Genomic DNA, 27,544 nt, shown 5'->3' on the forward strand with positions numbered 1-27,544 from the left:
AATAAATGTTTTATTAGACAGAACACATTTTTATCGATTTATTATCAATTACTGTATTTACAATCAACATTGTTCTTGCCTTGTTTCAGCTTTATTTTTTTTCACTGAGCTCGTTGCAGTCTAGCACTGCCTTCCCCACGAAGGATGGATGGGATATAGCCTTGGAAAATTGCCAAAAGAACATATCTTAGTAGGCAGCATAATTCAATTCCCTACTTTTTGGAACAGCCTTTATATCGGAAGAATGCCTAGGATGCCTCCATAGGCATCTCACTAGGTTTTGAAACAGAAAAGGAGACTCTGCATGCTCCTTTTCTATATCCTGTTCTCTGGAAACCTCTTGGAGAAGTAGGAAGACAAGTGAATTTCCTCTAAAAAGGAGAAAAAAACAAAAAACAATTCCTCACTTTTTGTCACAATTTTCAGTTGGGATTCATACATCCTCATCAAAATGACTCAGTTTTAGGTGGTGTACTTCCACACTTCTCTGTGTTTGAGCTCTATGGTGACACTGGTTGGTGTCTCTATCACCCAGGATAGACGGTTTCCAGAATGCAATAGGGTCAGGGTTCGGACTCCCACAGCTCTTCACTGGTCACATGGAGAACAACATCTCTCATGGGGAGGAAAGGTAATGGTCACCCCCTCAAAGCAGGGCTGCATTTCCTGTGAGTATAAAAAAATGACATTCCTCTGGATGTCCAAAGCAGTCTCAGACCCAGTGGTCCGTGAAGGTTCTTCAGTATATGAGATGATAGATTAAATACAATTAAATATTTGAATTAACATTTGCAAATAAAACGTTAAACATTATATAATTTATATAGCTTTACAAATCTTTAGATGTTTGAAATTACATTTTCATTTAAGTTTTAACTGATAATCTTTTTTGTCTATTATTCCTTTTCAGGTTGAGTCTATTAAATGGACCCCTCTTGGACCCAACACTGAAAGAGCCTCTGCAATGTGAGTGTTGACCTTTAATTCTAAATGAACCCTACTGACTTTCTTAATACACTTTACTATTTCAAAGAAAATAAAAGTTTGTAACCTTTCATGAAAATATACAAATTTGTAGCTTAGGCTTGGAAAAAAACAGTCCTTTCCGGATGACCTCACCTGTGTGTTACTGGTGGGTATTCCTAACCAATAGCCAAACAGCTATTTCAAAATTATGTTAGGCTTCTGTTGTAGGTAGTGCAGCTTTTCTAAATTCTTGGCAGTAGTTAACAGTAATTTAACTGGGTAACATTAATATAACAAAGGTTGCAGCAATTATAGAAAATAAAGTTAGATCTGAAAAAGAAATGGTACTTCAAATCTTCCTTAAAAGTGGTTGCAGAGTTCAAGTGATGTTTCAAGAGGGGAGTAGTCCTCAACAATGGACCGTAAACTCACATTCATGTCTGGCAACATTCTGTTATGGGACACCCACTTTTCATGATCAAATCAATTCCTTTTTATATTTTGCTGTACAGTGCATCATATTACAGAAGTAAAATGGTTTTAAATTCTTCATGTTCACTTGTAAGCTGAAGTGATCAATTTGTCTGAATATGTTTAGTAATGATGATATCACTCTACATTTGCGTATAGGCTGTTGTTTAGATAATGGTTTCATTTGGTAAAGCATTTAGATGTTTCATTGATATGAATGCCCCAATAGCACAGCAGGTATTTTTGAAAGCCTGACTGAACTGGCCCAGGTTTCTGGGAAAGTAGAACATACAGAGGACATATTCTAGCAATGTCTCAAAGGTGTCAAACTGAGATGCAGGCAACAGCAACAGTTTAGTAATAAATAGCTGATAAATAGGGCTGACTTTAAGAGTTCTGATGTTAATGATGAGAAACTGTGTGCATGTTTGTGTTTGCCTCTTCTTATTTTTTTCAAATGATTTCAGTATTCAGTCTTTCAATTTGCTTTGACTTCCCCATTTACATTCCTTTCCACTTTCCACAGCAAATTGAATTTGGACTATTTGTGTCATTGCTGTTCTGAGGAACCAATCTCCATCATGACCATTTCAGATCAGTTGTACCCAAACCTCTTTAGTATTCCTCAATCTATCTCTTATAAATAGTGACACACAAAAAGTGCCAAAATTGCAAAAAATCTGTAAAATCTAATAGATATACTGTGATAGTAAACATAAATAGATATAAAATTATTAGCTACATTTTTATTTATGGAAGTGTGAAAAAAACCCAGACACTCTTATATACCTCCCAGTACACTTTTGGTACTTAATATAATATATATATTATAATAGTTTAAATACCAAAAGTGTACTAAATTAATAATATTTCTAATTATTTAATATCTATTTAAGTTTAATATCACATGATATCTATTTCTTTCTGTATTACAAGAGAAATTAGTACTATATTCATACAAATAAATACTATATCATGTTCACTTTCTGTGTAACAATGATGAATTATCATTATTTTATATGCGTATACACATGCATAATATACATGTAATTTCGATGTTTCAAGGATTGACTTAATTTACATTTGACTACTATATGATGAAGAAACAACATGGAAGTAATCTTATAGCAAGTACATGAAAAGTATGAAATAACTATTGACATTTGGGTGTACTACTGAAATAATGTAAGATGTGCATCTATTTAGACTCAACAAGTGCCTGAGAAAATACACATAAGATACACATATGCAACACATAAGTTACACATACATTACACATGTGTAGATTATATGTTATGTGTAGCTCAATATGTGTTTGACAGCCAGTTGCATCTCATGAAGTTTCATTGTGAAAATAACAAATCCTGTTCTTGATTTGCCCTGATTTGTTGCATTAACTCTTTAATTTATGAAAAATAAAACCAAAAATATATAACAAAATATGTTTTATTTTATTGTTTTCTAATTGTCTTGAATTATTTTATTTTTTTTAACATTTTACACTATCTGGGAATTTTGCACATCTATTTTTGATAGATATAAGTGCCGGGTCTCTAAAGACCCAAATATGTAAGAGTGTTTGGGAAATTTACCATGCATTTAAGAGTTAATGTTTGGTTCTCTTTGCTATTTTGTTGTGCAAACTTTTCACACCCAGGCAGATGCATTATTTTGGTTCTGACCTCCTAAGTGTTCTGTGTTTGAGAAAACATCATCATCTTGATTTAGCATCTAATTAATCTGATTCCATTCCTCAATTTATAATGAAAAAGATAATGCAAGATGTCCGATGCGGTATCACTTGTCCGATGCAGGATTAATTGTGCACCGGACACATCTGGCTGATGAAATGGCATATTCTAAATCTTTCTATGAAGGTACACACACTGCGGGATCACCGCCTCCGTGGCTTTTAAGAATTTTCCAGTGCCACAGAGATTAACTCTCATAGTTTTCCATAATATTCTACCAAAATCATATTAAAGGACAACGATTATTTACTCTAGTCATTACTAGATGATATATTATGTATAAGTATCTTTCATAGTAGAGGTAGAGAGATATAGGATGTTGCTGATATGATAACTAGGTTGGGAAGAAAAGCCGATAACCAATTAATCAGCCGATAGTTTTTAAAATGGATACTGAATGAAAAAACTACATTTAAAGTAAGGATGCACCGATACCACTTTTTCTCTTCCATTCCGATACGGAAATCTCAGTATCGGCCAATACCGATCCGATACCAGTGTTGTTTGTTTGCATAATCAGTTTAGAATATCTTTACATTATTGTGTGGAACTAATTGGGAGTACTCTTTATATGTAAAGAAACACAAACCTCTAACTACACATTATTTCAATATAAATGTATAGCTTATTAAGAAAAACGTTATTATTAACTAGTATACTGGATAATGTAGCAGCAAAATTAACAGTAATTCCAGACTTCAAGTCTTTAGTTGATAAGAAACCATTGCTTTTTTCCCCCAAATATGTTTCAAGTTACATCTGGACTTTAAAGGATTCAGATCTCTTTTTTGATATTTAGTTGTAAGACACCAGTCCACTTTTCATTCACACTGTTATTTTTTGGATCCCATTCAATTTAAATATTATTATAAATTGTAAACAAATACTAATGATGACAATAATAATAATAATTAGCTAATAATATTATTATTATTGACTTTTAATTGTAATTTTAAATACAAGAGTAATATATTTAAATCGTGCACTTTTTAAACCCTCACGCTTTTATTTTGACATTCCATCCAAATTCTCCAGGAAGTCCTGTAAGTGTCTGTTTGTAGGGAAGTTCACAGTAGTTTAATTAGCTTCTTATTCAAATTCTAGTCAAATGCACCTCCGGTGCCATACTAAATGCATATTATAAGTGAACCGAACTATTGAGCATCTACATCTGAGATGTTGTTTGTGAGGAGCACTCAAATATTGTGCACCGCTGTGAAGCCTAAATAAAGTTAATGTATATAAACTATAAATGTACTTATTAAACACAACCTTTTGTGATTCACAGAGCTATTGCACATCTTAAAGTGACTGATCACTTCACTTCTGGTGAGGGCCCTTTAGTGTGAAACTAGGTCAAACTAGTGAATTGCAATGTCTTGTGCTTTTTTTAACACTTCTATAAGATTCAGTGATATTTTTGTTTGTATTTTGCCCTGAAACTCGTCTCACACACACACACACACACACACACACACACACACACACACACACACACACACACACACACACACACACACACACACACACACACACACACACACACACACACACACACACATGTTTTCACACATGTTGTGTTTCCATGTTTTATGGGGACTTTCCATAGACATAATGGTTTTTATACTGTACAAACTTTATATTCTATCCCCTAAACCTAACCCTACCCCTAAACCTAACCCTCACAGAAAACATTCTGCATTTTGACATTTTCAAAAAACATAATTTAGTATGATTTATAAGCTGTTTTCCTCATGGGGACCGACAAAATGTCCCCACAAGGTCAAAAATTTCGGGTTTTACTATCCTTATGGGGACATTTGGTCCCCACAAAGTGATAAATACACGCTCACACACACACACACACACACACACACACACACACACACACACACACACACACACACACACACACACACACACACACACAAACATCAATCACACACACACACACACACACACACACACACACACACACACACAAACACCAATCACTTGATGTTTATCTAATCAAAATGACAAAAATACGTATTACTGTGAGGATAAAAAAATATATTAAAATCAGATGCATTTTTGATTTGTTTATACGCGAGATATCTTTCACAAATCTCTCACTACCTTTAAATATACAACTTAGCTGGCTAAAGCATAAACGTAACTGGATATAAACTAATACAAATAGATGGTAATACATTCGATTTAAAGATTTGGGTAGGACTTGTCGTTTTTTGTCACATTGTTCTAACCGCTTGAGGTTAACTTTAATGTTAGCGTCCTCTCAGCCTTGTCTGCAAACAAACTGCTGTTCTCTATTATTGCAGCATCTATTCAAGTAATTAATTACTTTATAATGATAAGACAACTTGTACTGTATACATACCTTTCAGTTGTTGGTGTTTTAAATCTGCATTGTTCAGCTTCGTGCAGTGTTCCGCTGCATTCAACGTGCAGTCTCGTGTCAGAACAACCACCACATCCGTGCTAGTTTTTATTTCACCTCTAGAGCCGCTTTCATACTGTATAATGACAGCGCGCTCTTTCCAGCCGCTCCAGCATCAGACACAACGGGGGAAAATTATAGGTGTGGATTTTTGCTGATAACTGATAGTTCCAGAAATTATTATCTGTGCAGATTAATCGGCAAAATCGATATATCGGTCGACCTCTATTTCATAGAGATTACACAATGTATTTTCAGTTACAAGTATATCTTTTTGGGGTTCAACAGCTTGAATAAAAGACCTATTCAAAGCTACATACAGAGAAATTGCATAATAAATGTCGCCATTTCTTATTGTTCAGTTTGCATAGTTACACCAGTTTCATACACTAACCTGCAAATGTCCGTTTGTTAATTCTTGAAGTACAAAATCCTTAGTTAGTTTGGACTGCTATTAGCTCTGTGTGTGTGTGTGTGTGTGTGATATCTGGCTTCAGGAAAGCTCACAAAGATATTACGTCAGACTACATTAGGCACACAAATTAGGCTTCTAATTTAAATGTTGGCTAATATTAATATATCATTTCCACAAAAATGTATAGCTAAAATAACGTGCCATTTAATAATTGATATATAGATATTTTGCGACATCCCTTATCAATACGTAACAAACACATAATATTGTGCTGAATTTACCTGGACAATAAATGCTGAAATTTGCCTTAAAATGAATAATAAAAACATTATTTAAAGATGCTCTTTATAAATTAAATGTATAAAAGCTTCAGATTTGTTGCATAGTATTCTATCGAATGCATAGTCATTTATCTCCAGGTAAATGTATTCATGTGTGCTATTGATATTGAAAACAAGTTACTGGTTGGAATTCCGGCTTTTAAATGAGTTAAGGTTTTCACTTTAACAGCTCCCCAGTATTAGCTCACAGCACAAGCAAAGCCCAGCACACACAATATATGTTCAGTTTTTGCTGCACTGTTTGTGGAGAGCGATGAATGGCTCTACGTTAGGGTTGCAATTCTGTACAGTTGTTTCAGTAATGGCAATTCTGTACAGTTGATAAATAAAAAAAAAATTTTAAAATAAAAAGTGGACAAATGGCTCATTTGGTACATATCGATTTTGTTTGTTAGAGGAGAGCATTTATTAGGCTATATGAAGAGGACACATTTTATTTTGCCATTTGATTACCTTGACCTGTACTGTACCGCACTTTTATCATCCATTCCTCCCCTGTTTTTGGCTTCTAACAGATGAGGGGACTTTCTCATGGGCAGACAGACAGCAGCAGAGGTGGCTGGGGGCGGAGAGGGGGAAAGTTTAGCACAGGCTTGGAGCTGCTTGTAGAAAGTACCACTGATTTTGACTGCAGAAATGAACAATTCTCTTGTTACTTGTTTCTCATGACAGAAAAAAGCATGAATGTCAGTTCCGAAAACATTAAACTAAAACTGACTGACCTGATTTGATCAGGATGTCTGGTCACCCTCCTCACAGTGTGGATGCACAGTTAACTTTTGCATGGATGTTGATCTTAAAACTGAAGAGCACCACACAAGTTTCTGCAGGGCGTCCAGCTGTTTATCCTTCTAACCGTACCTCTCTCAGCAACCTGCCATTCTGTCTCAACTATTCCTCTCCATGCTGGAAGGAGGAGATGTCCTGCTGTCTCTCTTGAGAGTCTCAGGCTCCAAACATTGGTACAAACATAATCTCACAGGTGATACATCAACAAACACTCACATTCACCCATTGGCTGCTCATTAACACCACTGAAACCAAATTCTGGATAGAGGAGAGACAAGGAGAGAGAGAGGGGGGCATAGAGGACATGTAAATAGCTCTGGCAGAGACTAATAATTCTGGCACATTGAAATCTTGTGGTCTGTTTTATGTGTTTGTCTGGGTGCATGTCTGTGTGTGTTTAAAAAAAGAGAGGGGAAGAGAGAAGAGAATGAATGAGCAGTTCATTCTCTGAAGATTAGAATGCCTATTTTGACACTTCAGTGTTTGTAGATAGCTGATTTTGACAAGCGTGGCAGCTTAGTCATTCCTTCAAAATAGAGACAAATAGATTTGAAGCCATGTTGTTGTTAAATTTGTCACCCGTGAAAAAATGCATAATAACCCTGATAATCCAAAGAAATGCTGGTCATGTATAAATTAATTGTTAACTCGTAAATTTAATCATGAAGTATTCAGCTTAAAGTTCTATATTCTGGTACACTGATTTATGTTTTCAATTAGTTGTAATTACAGTGATGTCAGAGCTATGGCCAAGTGATTAGAACACACGCTTAGACATGTTAAGCCTTGGTGCTCATGCGGGAGATGCATGTTCAAATCCAGCCTGCACTATGCCTCAATCTCATTAAAATTAAAATCTTAAATAATGTAAAAATACATTTATAGAAAAACTATGTGAAGCCTTTGGAATTACTAGCATTTTTGTAAACATTTGTGTTAAAATCTGGTTTGATCTCCATCTAAGTAACAATAATGAACACACTCAGTCTGTTTTAACTAATAACACACAAATTATTGTATTGTTCTTGTACATATTGAGTACATATTGAATACATAGGCCTAATTGAAACATACACAGTGTAGGTTGGAAAAAGTTTTTGAACCCCTAGGCTAATGAGATCAACAAAAGCTAATTAGAGTCAGGAGTTGACCAACCTGGCATCCAATTAATGAAACAAGATTGGACTTGTGGTTTAGATCTACTCTGACATATAAAAAGCACTCAAGCATTCTGAGTTTGCTATTCACAAGAAGCATCCGCTGACGTGAAACATGCTTTGGAAAAAAGCTTCGATCAAGAATTGTTGCTTTTGTATAAAGCTGGAAAGGGTTACAAATTTATCTCTAAGAGCTTATATATTCATCTGTCCACGCATAGACAAATTGTCTATAAATGGAGATGATTTAGTACTGTGGCTATTCTCCTGAGAATTGGCCTTCCAGCCAAGATGACTCAAAAGGCACACCGCAGAATGCTCAATGAGGTAAAAAATAACCCTAGAATGATGTCTAAAGATTTGAAGGAATCATTGGAACTCATTAACATTATTTGAAATGCTCATAAATTGTGTTCATAAATCATGTTTATTATTAAAGGCTCGTAACATGCTGATTAATAAAGATACATTTAGAAGGGAAAAATATTATGGTCTAAAAGGTGCTTTGAAACCACGTTAACTTGTGCGGCGCTTCATGTCTACACACATATAGGGAAAAGAGGCAACGCGTGTGGAGCGGGACAGGGCAGAAATGATGCATGTTTATTGCTAGAGAACAATATTCAAGATTACAGCGCAGAAAGATCAGAGCTGTTGTCCACATCACTGTTGTTCTGTCATGCTCTTCACTGGAGACGATGAGAGGGTGCAGTCGTTGAAGTTGTGGGGTGCGGATGGAATCAATATGGTGTCCGACATAATGTTAGCAAGGCTGCTAGTATTAGCAAGTTCACCCAGTCTGACCCTATGTTACAACTGGTGCGTTATGAGCTAAGCTGAGAGAGTTTTCAATTAATTCCTATAAAACCCGAGCGTCATGCTCGCAAGATGGATCGTAGGATTGGCAGCAGTGCGGAGCAAGCTTTCTCCTAGCGCTGTGAGAGCCTTTGAGTGAATTTCGTCCGCCCCAGTGGAAAAGCAGCCTGAGAAAGCCGAACTGCTTGTGTTTTAGCGACACGCAGTAAATATCGACAATTCCTTAAAAACGTATTGTGGATTTTCTTTATCGTGATATATATCAGTATCGGTTTATCGCCCAGCCCTATGTATATGAAAGGTCCTTAATAATATAGCTTCTAAGGTCTGACCATGTGTGAATGTGTTGCTCATTTGTTATCTGAATGAAAATATGTGTTGTCACCTAGTGCCACATGAATTGTCATTGAAAAAACATTTCCTCAACCCAGGCAGGTGTGCGCATATGGCGCCCATTCTATTCAGAACTGCCCATTGTTTTTTTTTTACAAATGAGTGGCAGTGATGCACAGTTCTGTGCAATCCGGTCCCAACTTAATGGAGTGGAATGTGTGCATGTGTGTATCTGTGTCTGAGATAAATGGCCTAATGAAAAATGTAGAGCCCTGCTGATATATAATGATGCAGACCAGCATGAGCAGACCATCTTTCAACACAGGGCAGAGCAGGTGACAGTTTTTAATGTTCGCTTCACAACAGCCTGCTCTATCATTCACAGAGACACACAAAAGAAAGAACAGCACATAACCAACAGTAAAGGACATATATGGAACCAGCGTGACATAACAGTAAGGACTACTGCTACTCACTGCTGGAATTACATGTGCTGTTTCTGTGGGAAACATTTTCTCTATCCTCACACATGGATAAACACCTAAAAGCCTTATATAAGTCCTTACACAAGACTGGCCTGTGTGAGATTTCAATATCATATTAGTAATACCTTGGCTCACTGGTGTTGCTTTGCTTGAAAATGTAAGACAAGTATATGCAAGCAAATAAGGTTAGCAACTCAGATGAAGGCCAGGTAGCTGTTCTTGATTTCTGTGCTGTTAAAGTGTTTACAGTAAAAATATTCTTGAGAATTCAAGTAGAGTGTGCAAAAGTGTGGTAAAATTAAATTAAAGTAGAGACTGCTATCATACAGTTTATGCTTGTTGACTCCAGCATGAAATGAAACTCTCAGCCTGTGGCATTGTATCGTGTCCCAGTTAGAATTAGAGTTGCATGGGTTGTTCACCCAAAAATGAAATTTGTTTATTTATTTTTTTTTTTTTTGCTCTATCCTAAAGTATTAAACTTTGGTACTTAACATGTCCCGCACAGTTTGTGGAATGGACATGAATGGTATCTGAAATGATATGTGATATCATTTATCTTGATTTATTAATTTATTAATAAAATTAATATTTATTAATTGTGATTTATATTTATTAATATAAATATTTATTAATTTTGCTTGATTTATTAATTGTGAGGGGATTTATGCTATTACTTTCTAAAGTGACCAAAATTATGATTTTCACCTGACAGACAAGACAACAGTTGAGAAATTCCCACAGAATTACATTGAAGGAGGGAAATTAGCTATTTCTACGGACCAGAATATTTAGGGATGGACTCTTTTTAACTAGGTCCACTAAAGTAGCCTTATAGTAACACCCAAAAACTACTCTGAGCACCTTAGGAACCACACTGCAACAACCCGGCAACCACCCCAAATACCCTATATTGTGATGGCGAGTTTTGCGACGAACAGCAACTAAGCTGGTGGACAGAGAGTTGATGTTAGCTAAGAGCCGTAGATTCTGATACACTGATTGCAAGTTATATGATATATTTAATATGTTTATATACAGTATTTTGTTTAATTGACTGATTACAGTGATGATGGAGCCAGGGCTGGACTGGGAAGAGAAATTAGCCCGGGGTTTTACATAGAAAATATATGCCCGGTATGCCAGATTACCAGTCCAGCCCTGGTTGGAGCCGTGGCCTAGTAATTAGTTCACATTGTCCAGACATGTTGAGCCTTGGTGCTTATATGGGAGATGCAGATTTGAATCTGTTACGAACGCCGGTGAAGGCGCTTCCTCAACCGGCCACCGGAGATTGGTTTCACCCGAGTATTGACCATTAGACTCTCTCTCTCTCAAGGCCTTTTGCAGCACAAGCGCCGATCTGAAAGGTGTCTAACATGCTGTCTTTCTAAGCAAAAGCTGGTGTAAGCATGACAGGACAGAGTCGTGCCCTGTGTCAGCGCAGACCGCCAAGCTGCCCGGTCTTCTGCAAGGTGATGCCATCGATCAGGGTTGATCTTAAAGACATTCATGTCTCGCTTGACAACATCCTTAAAGCGGAGCTTGGGTCGACCACGAGGGCGGTGTCCCACAGCTAACTCCCCATGGAAGATGGACTTTGGGAGACGTTCATCTGGCATACGACGTACATGGCCAATCCATCTGAGACGCCTGCTCCGGAGCGTGGTGTACATGTCACTGCTGTTTGTGAGCTTCAGCACGGTGGTATTTGTGACCCGATCCTGCCATGACAGGCTAAGGATCTGTCGTAGGCAACGGAAGTGAAAAGCATTGAGCTTGTGCTCCTGCCGCCGGTATGTAGGCCACGTTTACAGGACTCATATACGCACACCTTTACTTTGAGAGAAAGGTGACTGTTGTTCCAGACACGAGACTGAAGCTGCCCAAAGGTTGTTGAGGCACGACCGATCCTGGTATTCAATTCAGCATCAAGGCTGTTGTTTGCTGTCAAGGTTGAGCCGAGGTAGATGAATTTCTCGACAACCGACAGCACTGTGCCATTGATGGTGACGTGAGGGGAAGCAGAAACATTCTGAACCATCAGAATGTCTTCTTCAGGCTTATGATAAGTCCAAACTCTGTGCAGGCAGCAGCAAAAGAATTGCACATCTCCTGAATTTCTTGTTCAGTATGAGCCATGAAGGCAACGTCGTCTGCATAAAGCAACTCACGCACAAGGACGCACTTCACCCTGGTTCTGGCCCTCAGACGAGCCAAGCTGAAGAAGTTGCCGTCATACCTGGTGTGCAGCAGTACCCCAACCGGATCAGGAAACGCCCGTCGCAGCACAGCCGAGAAATAGATGCCAAACAAGGTGGGAGCGAGGACACACCCCTGCTTTACTCCGCAGCAGACATCAAACTCATTTGAGCGGGCACCGTTGAACTGTATGGTTGCCCGCAACCCATCATGGAAGCCTTGGAGTATTGCCAAAAGAGTTGCCGGGCAACCGAGTCACTGCAGAACGTGGAAGAGACCAGAGCGACTCACATAATCGAAAGCCTTAGTCAGATCGACAAACACTATGTACAATGGGCTTTGCTGTTCCGCACACTTTTCCTGAAGCTGGCGTACCGAGAAAATCATGTCCAAGGTTGAACGACCAGCACGGAAGCCACACTGACTCTCCGGCAGCACCTGATCAGCAACGCGCTGCAGTCTTGGAAGAATTGCGCGGGCAAGGCATTTTCCCGGAAGGCTAAGGAGCGAGATGCCACGGTAGTTGTTGCAGTCCTGCCTGTCACCCTTATTTTTATAAAGAGTGAGGATGTTGGCATTCTTGAGTTCGCTAGGGATGCATTTGTTCTGCCAACAGCGTCGAAACAGGCAGTGAAGCCGCCTGACCAGCACTGCCCCGCCACACTTCAGCAGCTCCGCTGGAATTCCATCACTGCCCGGTGACTTGTTATTCTTCAGTGCTGCAATCGCGCGCTCTATTTCCATTGTTGAGATCTCCGTATCCAGCTCGTTGAGGACAGGTAGTTGTGGTACGGCAGCAGAAACAGCGTTCAAGTTGGCGTCCACAGGAGTGCCATACAGCAAGCTGTAATGCTCGACCCATCTACCAAGCTGGCCTGGGAGGTCGTTGACAACTGAGCCATCAATGGATCGCAAAGGTGCTGTTTTTTTCGCTGTAGGACCCAGTGCCTCATTGATGCCACTGTACATGCCACGTATGTCCCCAGTACTTGCACACCGTTCTACCTTCTCACTGAGGTCCTGCCAGTACTGCTCAAATGCCTGGCGTGTAAGACGCTTGACGTCATTCCTGGCCATACGATAGTGAGCGATGGTGGAGTCATTTCTGTCTTGGAGAGCACTAAGACGTGCGGCACGCTTGTCAGCTAGGGCCGGGAGCAGAATAGCAGAGCTTGCAAGGAACCAGTCCGGCTGTTTCCTTCTACAAAGGCCGAAGACTTAAGATGCAGCCTCCATCATGGAACCTCTTAGCTCGGCCCAGGTGTTTTCAGGAGTGCCGTCAACTCTGAAGGGAAGACCCTCCATACGCATACGGAAATTTGCCACGTATTCATGTTTCTGCATCAGCTCAATGTTTAGCTTTGGAGTGGGCTTTGGAGTGGCACTGTGAATCTTCTTTGGGGTGAGTTTTAGAGTGCAGCGGACAAGGGCATGGTCGGTGTCACAGTCTGCAGAGTGCATACTCCTATACCTTTTGACAGCGTTGAGTTGGCGCCTCCTGACAATAATGTGATCAAGTTGATGCCAGTGTTTGGACCGGGGATGCATCCAGGTAACCTTGGATCTGATAGTTCCAGATGAGAAGGAACCCGGTAAGCATAGGCCATGAGCAGCGCACAACTCAAGGAGATGTTGGCCATTGTCATTGATGCTACCAATCCCAAAATGACCCAAGATCGGCCTCCAGGCAGTGACATCCCCTCCAACTCTGGCGTTGAAGTCCCCAAGCAGAGCTAAATCCTCCCCGGCCGGGACGGAACGAATGACCTCGCTAACATGGGCATAAAAGGCGTCCTTGTCCTCAAGGGTCGTGCCAAGAGTGGGCGCATAAGCAGAGAGGAGAGTGAGAAAGCCAGCCGAGTGTGACATCTGCATGGACATTAGGCGTGGAGAGCAAGCAGTTGATTGAGAGACGGTGGACAGCAGGGTGTTCCGCACAGCAAAGCCGACTCCATGCATCGGATGATGGTCAGAAAATGGTGTAGTTCCTCTCGCGCACCGAACCACTACCCAACAGCCAGGTCTCGCTTATAGCTGCAATATCAACTCTGAGGCAAGATAGTTCACAATCAATGACGGCTGATTTCCGAGGAGCACTGTTGAGGTCGGAGTGCACCCCAAGACTTCTGATGTTCCAGCACGCCAATGTCAGAGAAGAGGAGGCAGTTGCAGAATGTCGACCTGACCGCGCCTGCCTTGCACGCGTGTCCTGCCGAGCAACGACAGCCCTTGAATGCTGCAAGGGCTCCCGATTTGCCAGTCGCTGAATATATATATGACTTTCCATGCATGATATGGCACCGAGTGCCAGGGCAGAGTACAGAAGACGGATGTTTGCCCAGGACAAACGCCTCCCTCTGGGTCCTACGCCACTGAATCTGACGGATTGCAAGCACGACAGTCAAGAGCAACGCAGGATCGCCCCACAGTAGCCTGCTAGCTTGGCCTGATACTCGCTGACCGTTGTCCCGCAAAGGATCTTCCGCCCACCGAGAAAGCTGTGGTAGACCAACCAGGAAAACGTTCCAATGCTCTACAACAGCTGCCAACTCCTGCTGCCGAGTTGACATCTACTATTTGACTCATAGTTGGGAGGCAAAGAGGGGTACTGTCACTTGCCTAAGGTGAGCCCCTTAGAGTATTGACCATTAGACTACAATTCCCATAAACCCACATACCTGGCGTCATTAACTTCACACTACTTAATCAGTGTTTTCATGTTCTTTCATTGCGAAGTCTTGTTTTGCTCCGGCTGCATTTCTGAGCATTTATCACTGTTATTCCTGATTCTCTGTGTTTTGACCCTTGTCTGATTATACCGTCTACGTCTGTCTGCCGCCTGCCTTTACTGAGTTTACGCCTGACCCTCTACCATTGATATTTGCTGCCTTGATATTTGCTGCCCTGATTCCTTGCCTGTTTGACTACGATTCTGCCTACCTGTATATTCCTGTTTGCCTGCCAATTACCTTCGCCTGTACTTGACATTGCCTACCTTAATAAATCGCTGATGGATCCCAACCAACCTGAGTCTTCATTACAGAATCCCACCTGTGCCACATCCCTACCCCATTTACCACTTTTTCTCCCCAAATAATTACCATGTGTGTTTTGCATGGGAAAGAACCAGTCACATTTTTTTTAGAGAATGTAAAAATATAGTTTACATTGTTGTGGCTTCTTCCTATGCAGCAGACATTATGTCAGTTACTCTCTCTTTATAGTGAATGCAATGTTATCCTTGATGGAGGGCTCACAGCTGCTGTACTCAATACAGCCACACCCAGCTCTCCCCCCATCATGCATCTGCTCCCACCCAACATTCTGATGTCTGGACATGAGAGCATTCCTGGTGTGGTGCCGCCCAAAGAGGGCATAGGTACGATTAACCAGAATGCCTCTACTCAATTGACCTTTTAATGTGAGAAAAGGTTTAAATCATCCTTATTGTGATGGTTTGTTCGACTACAGTTATAAAACAATCATGAAGCATTTGATAACTGCTCATCTGTAACGAGAGAATGTGTGTTGCCATGGAGACAGCAGAAGAGACCTTGCTAAAGAGCACTCCCTATTTCTCAGGACATTCCATTGATTAGCTTCAGAATATAGCTTTGTGCCAAACCAGGTCATAAATGAAGCTTTTGGCCTTGAAGAAAAAGCATTTCAGCCTTTTTGCAACTTTTCCATCTAACAGCGCTGTGCTCATGATTCATCTCCTCTTGGATTTGAGTTCTGAGCAGCTCTCAGTGGTGGGTAAAGACAGACTTTATGAACAGTAGTAATGAAGCGTGGTGGGTTTCAGAGATGAGAGTGGATTGGAAGTGGACCACATTGTCTGGCTGATCCTGCAGTACTCCAGATATCTTACAGGGAGTGTGACCCATGACCACTGTCTAGATCCAGAGAGGGATGAAGAAAATTTGTGGAATATTCTATCTCTTGCTTCCTCTTTTAGTTTCTCTCTCACCCTAATTATACGCCTATGAGCAGATGTAGGAAGGGGGTTCCTTTGGAGCAGGTTTCTCTTTGAACTGCATCTGAAATGTTTGAGTGCTATATTCTGCATCCTCCTGGGCCCCCACACAGACTCAAAGTAGAAAGAGAGATATTCCCCCTGACTGTTAATACAGTTAATAAGACATCATCTCAAGCACTTAGTTCCAAGATCCAAAAACTTTGTATTCTGTCTGATTTAGAACTTTTCTTGTCTGAGTTTGGACCTTATTTACAGTAGCACCATCTTTAATTTTCATCAGGAATGACTACGAGACTGTGAGTGATAGAGGTGCAGTCTCTTCAATGGGTTGAACAGTTGTTTAAGTTGTTTTGTGTATAATTATATGGGATCTAGGAGCTTTATATGGCTTCACATTTTCACACACCGCAGAGGAAAAAAAATAATTATAAAAAATTCAGATCATTGCAACCAGAGGTGGAAGTCATCCAAATATGGACAGAGATGATTTTTCTCTCAAATTACAAATGGCCACCAGGAGATGGTGCCAAGTATGTGACACAGACTCGATGGCTCAAATGACACAGAATGGAACTGAATGAGATCTTGTTACTCATGCCTGCATGCCTTTAGTCATTGTTGTATTTGCATGTGTAATTAGTTATTATGTACAATATTATGTTTTATTTGTTTGGAGAGGCTTTTGGACACTTGGAGACATTTTTTTGACAATAGGATCAATAGGACCTTATTTACACCCTGAGACTTATAATGTCAAAATAATAAATAGTTTTTGTGTGATTTTCAGCAGTTTTGTTTAGGCTGAGAGTCTATATAATTTTTTTTTCTTTTTTTCCTCTTCTTCTTTTTGTATTTTCTACCCTTTTCTCCCCAATTTTTAATGCCCAATTCCCAATGCGCTCTAAATTCTCGTGGTGGCCTGGTGACTCGCCACAATCCGGGTGGTGGAGGACGAATCTCAGTTGCCTCCGTGTCTGAGACTTCAATCCTTGCATCTTATCATGTGGCTTGTTGAGGCCAATTGGTTGCTTAGGAAACCTGACTGAAGTCACTCAGCATGCCCTTGATTCAAACTTGCGACTCCAGGGGTGTTAGTCAGCGTCTTTACTTGCTGAGCTACTCAGGCCCACCATAATCTATATCATTAAAAAATTGAAAAAGGTTTCTTTAAAATAATACCAAAGTCAATTTATGTCGAGTTATAAGCCTTTGATTTTGGGTATGATGCTGAAACTTAAAAAAACACCCTCAGAACTTAAATGATTAAACCACTCGAGTAGAAGGGATGTTCTTTATGCTGCCTTTATGCCCTTTTGGAGCTTGAAAGTTTTGGATTACTTTGACTTGCATCGTATGGACAAAAACATCATATATCCTCAAAATAATATTTGTTCCTGTTTTGCAGAAGAAATAAAGTCTGAGTTTGAGACGGCATAAGGTGAGTAAATGATAAGAGAATGGTCATTTTTGGGTGAATTGTGAGATTACGTGATTCCGTCTTTTTGTCTTTTTAATTTTTTTTGTCACACTGCAGGACTATTTAAACGAGCTGTAAAAAAGCTCAATCGTAATTTATAAATGGTAAAATAAATTTAAAAAACATTTACGGGACCTAAACATTTGATTCTAAAATCTTGATGTTGAAATAAAAAAAAGTTAATGTTATTTGTAAATTACCCAGTTAAATGTATTTCTATTTTATATTTGAATTATACAATATTCCACCACTAGTGGAAAATGTTACATTACATTTATATAGAAAATCATTATATTTATTCAAATGTCAGCACTACTTGAAATTTCAGGTAGTTGGAAAACCCTGCTGTAGCGAAATGTAGTTTGCCAAAGTTCCACAACACAGAAAACAGTTAATCTACCAAACCTTAAGCTTTCACAATCTTCCTCCTTTACTTTTCTCTAGAAGCATCAACTATCAGACCCATCTTACTTTAGCTGCTGTGCTGTAGTGTTTTGTTAGCTGTATTGTCCTGACGATGCTGCTCTTGTTTGGCAGCAATGCCTCAGTGCTGCTGTATAGATATAATTAGCCTGGATTTGGTGTGTGCATGTGTGTTCGAGGTAACAGAGTGTGTGTGGTAAATGTTTGAAAGTGTCAGAGCTATTCGGTCTTGGCTTTGATAGTTGCAGACTTGGTGAGTGCATTAAGGCTAAACAGTGCTAAAGGTGTGTTACTCCTCACATAGAAAATACATGTTGTGAAGTTGTTACTGCACAGCAGAGTAAACAATAAACCAGGGCTTGAGACAAAAAGTCTCTATACTGTATTCAAAATATGGGGCAACAATGTCTCTGTAGTGAAATCGTTTAACATAGGAACCTGTCAATTGTTTCAAGTGTATTTAAGCAGAGCGTTTATTATGTTATGATATCTTGTACATCATTAAATACTTTTGTATTTGATTATGATTGGATTTTATAGGTAACAGCCATCAAATCAATTTCAGGTGGTAAATATTGCTTTTAAGCTCAATTAATTTCTGACACTTCTGCTTAAATTCATACCTCATAAAAGGTTGTTAAAAAAGGTGCTACTAAAATATGAATCTTTGTGTGTCAAATACATTCTTATACTTGAGACTTATACCAGATTTTCCTATTTTAAAGATAGCTTTTACTAAGGGAATATATATCAGCTTGCTCAAGAATTATGGAGGAAGTTTCTCTTAACCTGTGTCTACATGAAGGTTTTATTTTATTACATTTTATTTTCCTGCACATAAGAATTATTTAGTCTCTATATCTGTGGTATCCAAATAAAATATCAAGGATGTTCTTTCAAAGAGAGTAGGTCGGCAAAGTTTCATGGCATCATCAATTTTTGTGCAAGTTTGGATGTACCGAACCAAGCCAAGCAAATCCTGACAGTCACGTAACACTAACACACATATATATTTTTAACATAGAATTTTTTCAAGCCCCAATGGGGAAGTTTGATAGAATTTTATCCTTTACAAAAATCACTAACTTCAATGGCTTGGATATGCAGAAGACTTCCTCAATGCACAACGTTTGTAATGGTTTCTCAGTGAGACCCCCACTGCGAGCGGAAATGGGGCCAGCCAAAGATCTCAGCTGGAGGAAATGTGGCTGTGATGGTGCAGCCAGCCACTTACTCCAAATGAAAAATTATCATTGGTCCTTATTCTTCCTTAAGATCTGAAGGGGAATTTGGGCCACATGGAGCGCCATTATGCTGGTCCCAACATCCAGGATTTTTCCTAGTTACTGGAACTCATACAGCTCTCTTGTGGATCTCTCACTAGTGCCATCCTGTGTGTTTGTTTAGTTTTCTTATTTGATTTCTTTGCCATGAGTAAGAGGATCTGGCAGTCTGGAGGGCTCCGATAATTATTTCTTTACTGTATAATTAAATCTTTTGTTGAAATGCTTTAAAAATGAATAACCATTAAACAAAGAAAATAATAAAATAGATGGATGGAATTGGCTTTATGTGCAGGAAATGAGTAAAATGCTAACATTTTATTTGCTCCATCTCTCATGCAGCAGACGCTCTGCGGAAGCCTCTTCTGTTGAAGAGTTCTCGTGTGTGTTGGAGAGTGTGCGTGTGGCACTCTTCCCCTCCATGGAGGTCTTTGAATCTGACCTGCTCCAGCTGCTCAATAGAGACTGCCAGAATACAGTAAGCTACAACTCCAACCAAACATTCAGTCCATTCATTTACATAAATTCAATCCATACATATTTTTAAGCAAGTTGTACTTAATGTTTTGTAAAGCATGTCAAATGAGATGGGAGTTCATTTTTATTGTGTTTTATAAAAGGCAATCAAAGTAATTTGTTTTATTTTAGATGTAAGACTTTATTAAAATATAAATATTACTTGGTGCACCTTGAGACTCTTATATGCTGAGCAGAAATAAAATCAACCTTTAGAGTATTGCTTAAGTGGTAAGAACACATACTGCATAATGTAGTCTGCAATGGAAATCGTTGTTGTATTCTTGGTTAAAGCAGCAATGATTTTACTCATGAACTGCTCTAAGACAGTTTTTGTAATAGCTGTTGTTATATAAGAATGTGCTTATGTGAGACATGTAAACTATGGATGTGCATGGCAAAGGTAATATTTGGATAATCGCGAGAGTTCATGAATGGTTATTTAGTTATTTGTTGGGACTCAGGTCTTTGGAATAAGGAGTGTTTATTACAATGGATATGCGTCAAACACTATTCAAAATAACATGGAATAACGTGTACAGTGAGATATGAGCCCTATACATAGATCTTCAAATTACAAAATCACTCAATTTAAAGTCAAGCAAAAATTATCTTTTTGTATTCGTACCAACTGATAAAAACGCACTTTAAGTGCACAAACTCTGCCCTGGCAGGTTCACATTTCTGTGAGGCAGTGAACACTAGTATTGTCATGTGGACTCTTTGGGATGCTTTTATTTTGAAATTGTTTAGCATTGAAATTATTGAATTATTGTCTGCACACCAGAGCAAAAGGGTAAAAACATTTGCTCATTGTTTATCAAACTCTGAAACTTTCCAGAGTGAAAAACAATCTGGAATCATAGATATTTGCCCAGAGCAAGACGCTGAAAAACAAAACAAAACAAAACATTGAGATGTATCCAGCGCATGTTTGGATAGAAAAACAATTGATAAACAGTGCAGACACATGCAAAAACGTGTGAACAACCTCTAACTCGGCCTGTACTTGAAAAACTCACTTTAATCAGGCACGAAAGCCAACAGTTTGATGGGTCCTGTAAGGCTTGGGTGGGGTTGAAAACTGGTTTTGCTTGTGTAAAATAACCGAATAGTGATTTTGGCATTAGAATACTGGCGCTTTGATCAGTTAACCGACTAGTGACTATCCATGCACATCCCTAATGTAGACTCTCTTCTTGTGTGCTCATGCATACCCAGATAAGTGACTGTCTCAGTTAATCCTTACAAACACATTATAAACCTACCAAATCTCGTTACAGTCACAAACACCATCTGCTCCAATTTGACCATAATGAAGATTTAAATGAACAAAGTTTGTTCAAGAAGGCTGTAGAAACCTCAAAGACTTAAGTAGATACCAGAAATGTTTGGTCAGAAGAGTTTAGTGAGTTGCTGCAGCCTAGTTTTGAAAATTCTTGGTTGGTAACTGAAAGGTCATATATTCATACCCAGCAAGTGGTGATCCATGAGCCCTCAACATTAGCCACATTTCCATCATTGGGCTGATCGATTCTAGCAAAAGTGTGACGTTCCATGCTGATCTGGGCTAGTTGCCATGGTTACAGTTTTATTTGTTTATTTGTATTTAATTTTTTTATTGCAATTTATTAACCTCACCATAACGAAGTTTGGCAACTACCTAGAAATAAATGACTTACCTTGTTGTTGGATAATTTACAGTCAGGCACCACATGCTAAAGCCATTCCACCAGCACGGATGAACAAGGTGAGCTAACCGTGCCGAGAAATTTGGTCCGAGAACGGTTTGTAATTGTGCCGTGCAGAACCATGCTCAAGTGGAAAAGCTACTTTTTCTAACCTTTTCTCACCGTTGCTCTTGTTATATTTCAAGTCCTCTAAAGCCTTATAATTGCTTTGAAAAAATAAAACATAAATTTGAGTCATTATTCACTAAAAATCTTACTGAAAGATTTGTTTATAGCTGAAAGACATTTAATCTGAAAATATTTAAAATATGAATATATAATATCTACTCTTTCTTAGTTATGGCATGGTATAAGTCACTTTGGATAAAGAAGTGTTAGCAAATGAGCACAAATAAGCTTTGATTTGGAGCTGCTTTACATACCCTCTCTTTTTGCGCTCTACATCAATTCTGAAATTTTGGCTGATGATAAATTATCATCCAAATGATTGCGATATGGATAGTAGTTTTTTTAATATACTCCTTATTCTATCTTGTGTTGTTGCATGCCATTTTATTTGTACTGCAACTTGTAAAGACCCAAAATAATTAGAATTTCAAATTGGAGGGCTTTGTGTATACAACATTTTAAATGCGACCCTGTCGTGGATTTAAAGATGTCTGAGGCCATCTGGGGTGCTTTCATAATGCACTACTGCACCAAAAGAGAGACAAACAGTAGGCACTAGACCAAAATGATCCTTAATGTTACCGCCTTGGTAAAACTGTAAATTCAAGTCACACGTGAGACTCGTTTGCAATTCACCAAATGAGGGGACACTTTTTAGCACCTTTGAAAAGTGTGAAGAAAGAGAGAGTTGTTACTATAATCAACTTATGTTATTTTTTACATTTTGATTTGTAAATGGAGAGTAAAAAATGTGATGAACTGATGGTAGCATTGAAGTTACAACTCATGAATTTAGTATTGGCATAGTATAATTAAAAATAAAATGCTAGAATGTCTGCCTTTTTCAATATATAGAAGGGTTATATCGCCACTTTGCGGTTTAGAGCATCAAATGTATATTTACTGTAGCAACCGGGGTGGTAAAAAGGCTTTGGTCTGGTAACATCTGTATAAAAATGCTAATGTCAAGGTATCTTTTATGGCATATTCGATTCAAATTCCAGTCGCTTGTTGCCTAAACATCACTTATATTCTTATTGAGTCTAATTACTGATTCTTTTTCCTTCTCAGAAAAACAGCCATTCTTTGCATTGTGGCAAGAGAAGGGTACAGTCACTAATTTAGGTATTAGAATCTATTTCCTGACATCTATAAGACAGTGCTCTGTATTCTAGTGTGACTTTGGGCTGTGTGGATCTGTGAAGGTTGTCAGCAGTCCGCTTTCTCTGGTTGTGTGTGTGTTGTGTGGAGGTTGGACCCTGGCAACCATGTTTGACAGATGCACTCATGCGTTTGCAATTATTTACACACAGCAGACACACTGCTTTGGTCATCCCTTAAACACAGAGAGATAGAGAGAGAGGGAGAGAGAGAGAGAGAGAGAGATAGGTAGAGGTAGAAGATAGGAAAAAGTCATGAACTATAGTAATGAAAATTGATATCAATGTCACTTTTAACAACTTCTGACAATGATAAACCTTTTGTTTCTAACCCCTTCAAGAAATACCACAGTGTGTGTTTGTGTCTGTGTGATGTGTACCCTTCAATATTATTTAATCAGGTGTCCCAAACACAGCTTCAAAATCTGTCTAATATTACACATAGAAACACACATACTCACAACTTACACACAAGCCCTTTTTTAATTGTGTTTCCTAAACCTAGGATTTGTCACTTTCCCTGCAGTGTGGCATGTCAGAGGAACTATTTTAGCATATTTTGAGCTAAAATCAGATCCTAGGATGTCACTTATTGTCATGTTAAAGTTAGCCTATTTTTGTTGTTATTCTTGGTGTACTTATGATAATATCATTACAATGCTTGTGATTCCTCTTTCTACTTAATAAGTGGGCTTGCAAGGCTTACTGTATCTGATAACTGATCCACTTTTCTATTGTAACACATATTGTGTTTTGTTTCTATCTACTGTGTGACACCAATATTGGGCCTTATATATAAAACACAAGCAGAACAAATTCATGTGTAATGAATCCATTGTTATGTAAATTGTCTAACTGATTTCAATGGGACAACTGATGTATTGTGTTTACACACTACATTGATTTACACACAAATTTGTTCTGCTCTTGTTTCATGAATAAGGCCCACTGATTTTAAACTTAAAATTGATTTTAACTAAGGATGTCCTGAGACCTACTGTATACTGGTATCGGAATCGGGTCCCATACTGCGCTCATGTACTTGTTGCATGCTTGTAAAAATGCTCTACCAAAAACCGATACATCTGACATATGAATGTCAATCCATAAATACTCATTGCACAAATTAAACTCATGTTCCCCGTCTGTCGCTCACTTCGACGTTGTGTCGAAGAAGCTACACTAGGGGTCTCTCTTGAGAGCCTTTTGCATCTCTGATCTATGAGAAAAGCCAATGAGAAATTCTCATTGTCCTCCTGCGGCTCCTAAGAATCACACAGCTCCTCCTCAACCCGGGCCCAGCTCTCAGCCCCAGCATCGAGCACCACGCTGGAGGCGCACATGAACCCCTTCAAGGACCCGGAAGGCTCCCAAGCGTTCCTGAGACGGACGACCAAGATGTTTTCTCTGGAGCTGGTAAGCAGACCACTCCGTCCCCCGGTGGAGGGCTGGGAGGAGAATTTTCAGTTAAGTTTATTAACATTGCCGCACCCCCTTCGGGCTGCGGTACCCACATTCTCAATAAAAGAGCAATTCCCTTTGTCTCTGGGTCACCTGGCCCGCAAATGCCATTCTCCCGGCACTCTGCTGCCACACCTCAACAGTCCCAGCACATTGGACACAGACCTCTCGCCTCCAGCCAGGACTGTTGTCCCCCGGCCGTCTGGTTCTGACGAGTCTAGAAGACGCCTCCTCAGGACCTCCTCCTCAGTCACTAACCCGCCTCCCGGGTGTGCTGAGCAAGGTAAGTGCTTCGAGTGTTCTCTCAGCACCAGAGCCTCAGGACGCATTTTTGTCTCCCGACGCCACATTACCTGCTGCGCAGCGCTGCGAAGCCCCGCCGGGTACGTCAAAAATAATCGTCCCCTTAGTGCCCCTAGCACGGAGCTTGGACGAGTTGCTCTCGCTTCCAATTACGTCACGCTGGCTGGCCAGGACCATTCGACTCGGTTATGCAATTCAGTTTGCCAGGCAACCGCCCCCCCCCCACCCCCCCCAAACGAGATGAAGAAGGATTTCTACAGCCCTTACTTCATCGTTCCCAAGAAAGGCGCTGGCTTACAACCGATTCAAAATGCTCACGCAAAGACACATTCTAACTTGCGTCTGGCATCTAGATTGGTTTGCAGCGGTAGACCTGAAGGACGCATACTATATCTCAATATTGCCTCGACATTGACCCTTTCTACGGTTTGCGTTCGACGGCCAGGCGTATCAGTACAAGGTCCTCCCCTTTGGCATGTCCCTGTCCCCTCGTGTCTTCACGAAGGTCGCAGAGGCAGCCCTTGCCCCGCTTTGGGAAGCAGGCATCCGCATTCTCAACTACCTTGACGACTGGCTCATTCTGGCCCACTCCCGAGAGTTACTATGCGCGCTAATTAACTCTGTAGCGTGATGCATATTAGAACTATATATATATATATATATATATATATATATATATATATATATATATATATATATATATATTTATATATATATTGAATTAAATAGCAGCCTTGTGCTGTTTAATAATTATTTTTCTGGATTGAGAAACTACCGTCATAACAACACAGAAACACTTCAAAATAAAAGCTCAACTTAAATTGAAAAAAGAACAACAGAAATAGATCTCTACTGTATAGTTATGTATTATTCACTGTAATACTACTACTAATACTACTACTATTGTACTATAATAAATAAATAGTAATTGCATTATATTTAAGGAATATACCACATATGTGATGCTGTAATGCTGATCTTTTTTCGACAAAATATAACTCCATTGTTGTGTTTCGGATTGTGCTGTGAGGTTCTGTATAAAAGTACTTGCAAGATTAATTTGAAAATTATCTGTTATGTTTTCATTGGGTTAAAATTTTAATGAATTAATTAATTTAAACACCATTTTGATGATAAAATTGTAAGAAACTGTTGACGACTGGATCAGAGCATCTCTGAAACGGCAAGGCTTGTGGGGTGCTCCCGGTCAGCAGTGGTGAGTACTTACAACAGTGGTCCAAGGAGGGACAAACCACAAACTGGCAACACGGTGTTGGGCGCTTCGATAAATGAAGGCTATCCTGCCTGGCCGAACCGACAAAAGGTCTACTGTGGCACAAGTCACAGAAACCTTAAAGGTCACGGGAGAAATGTGTCACAACACACATTGCAACACACCCTGCTGTGAATGGGGCTGCTTAGACATAGACCAGTCAGAGTGCCCTTGATGACTCCTGTCCACTATCGAAAGCACCTACAATGGGCATGCAAACGTCAGAACTGGACCTTGGAGCAGTGGAAGAAGGTCGCCTTGTCCAAAGAGTCACGTTTTCTTTTACATCATGTGGATGGCCATGTACGTGTGTGCCGTTTACCTGGGGAAGAGATGGCACCAGGATGCACTATGGGAAGTCGATAAGCCGGTGGAGGGAGTGTGATGCTCTGGACAATGTTCTGCTGGGAAAGCCTGGTTTCAACCATTCATGTGGATGTCAACTTGACTAGTGCCACCTACCTAAACATCATTAAAGGCCAGGTACACCTTGTCATGGCAATGGTATTCCCTGATGGCAGTGGCCTCTTTCAGCAGGATGATGCGCCTTGCCACACTGTACACATTGTTCGGGAATTGGATTAAGGAACATGATGAAGAGTTTAAGGTGTTTTTAAAAAACAATTAAGATCCAATTGTAGAATCGATACAAACAATTATAGGGGTAAATGAATGTGGAATTTCTAATCCTTGAAAAATCAATAATCCATTACCTTTTTGTCCTCATTACAGGTAAGGGGCTCTCATGCTCATAGACCATGCCTATATAATTTCTATGGTTTATTTAGTAAAACAAGAAAAAACAAATGCAATAAACGAGTCATGTTTATGAGCAGGGTTAGAGTTGATTAGACAAATCCATCATCTTTGATTGACAAGCAGCTTTAAAGAAATAGTTCATCCAAATATGAAAATTCCATCAACATTTACTCTCAAGTCGTATGGGTTTGGAACGACATGAAGGCAAGTAAATAATAACATATTTTACAATTTTGGGTTAACTATCCCTTTAAGCACAAAGAAAGGCTCTTTAAATAACTGAAGTAACAAGCGAGATGGAGACAAAAGGGTGAAGGAAAGCAAAAAGAGTAATTGAGTTAAAAAGAAGGAGATGAGGTGACAAAGACGGGGGAGAGAGAGAAATATGAATCAAAATCTGTGCGCTGTCTCATCTCATCACCTGACGTCACTTCTCTGCAGTTCTGAGGTGATAATTCACATGTGATAGAAGTTGACAGCAGGCTCTAATTGGCCCTCATGTGGGTGGTTGACCTTTAGAGAGTGTGACTCTCAATGCATTGTCATCAGGATATTGTTGACTCTGTGAACACATCTCCCTCTCTGAAAGATCCTTGAAACACAGAACTGTCAGAGATGTGTACTTGTGTTTGTGTTGTTCTGGGAAGGTGAAGAGAACAAGAGGTATGAGAGATAAGAGATTGTTGTTTTTAACAATATTGATTCCCATGGTGTGAATTTACATACTCATTGAGCACTTTATTAGGAACACTATGTCCTTAATAAAGTTCCAAACGTGGTATTATGCTGTTTTAGCCCATCTGCCCTCAAGCTTCAAGGTGTTGTGCATTCTGAGATACTATTCTGCTCACTACAACTGTACAAAGTGTACTTTCTGTCAGCTCG

At 39.5% G+C, this 27,544-nt stretch overlaps 1 protein-coding gene across 2 annotated transcripts in view; it reads left to right on the forward strand.

Moving 5' to 3' along the window:
- Positions 1–410: 410 nt before the first annotated feature.
- Positions 411–27,544, forward strand: part of LOC127621407 (uncharacterized) — a 75,290-nt gene continuing 48,156 nt past the window's right edge. For both annotated transcript variants that reach the window (XM_052094979.1, XM_052094978.1), the window contains exons 1-3: positions 411–631; positions 911–966; positions 19,671–19,806. In XM_052094979.1, the coding sequence (XP_051950939.1) occupies positions 600–631; positions 911–966; positions 19,671–19,806 (224 nt within the window). In that variant the 5' untranslated portion in view covers positions 411–599. The remainder of the gene's footprint in view (positions 632–910; positions 967–19,670; positions 19,807–27,544) is intronic.

Source organism: Xyrauchen texanus, chromosome 27 (assembly GCF_025860055.1).
Source record: "Xyrauchen texanus isolate HMW12.3.18 chromosome 27, RBS_HiC_50CHRs, whole genome shotgun sequence".
Classification (NCBI taxonomy): Eukaryota; Metazoa; Chordata; class Actinopteri; order Cypriniformes; family Catostomidae; genus Xyrauchen; species Xyrauchen texanus.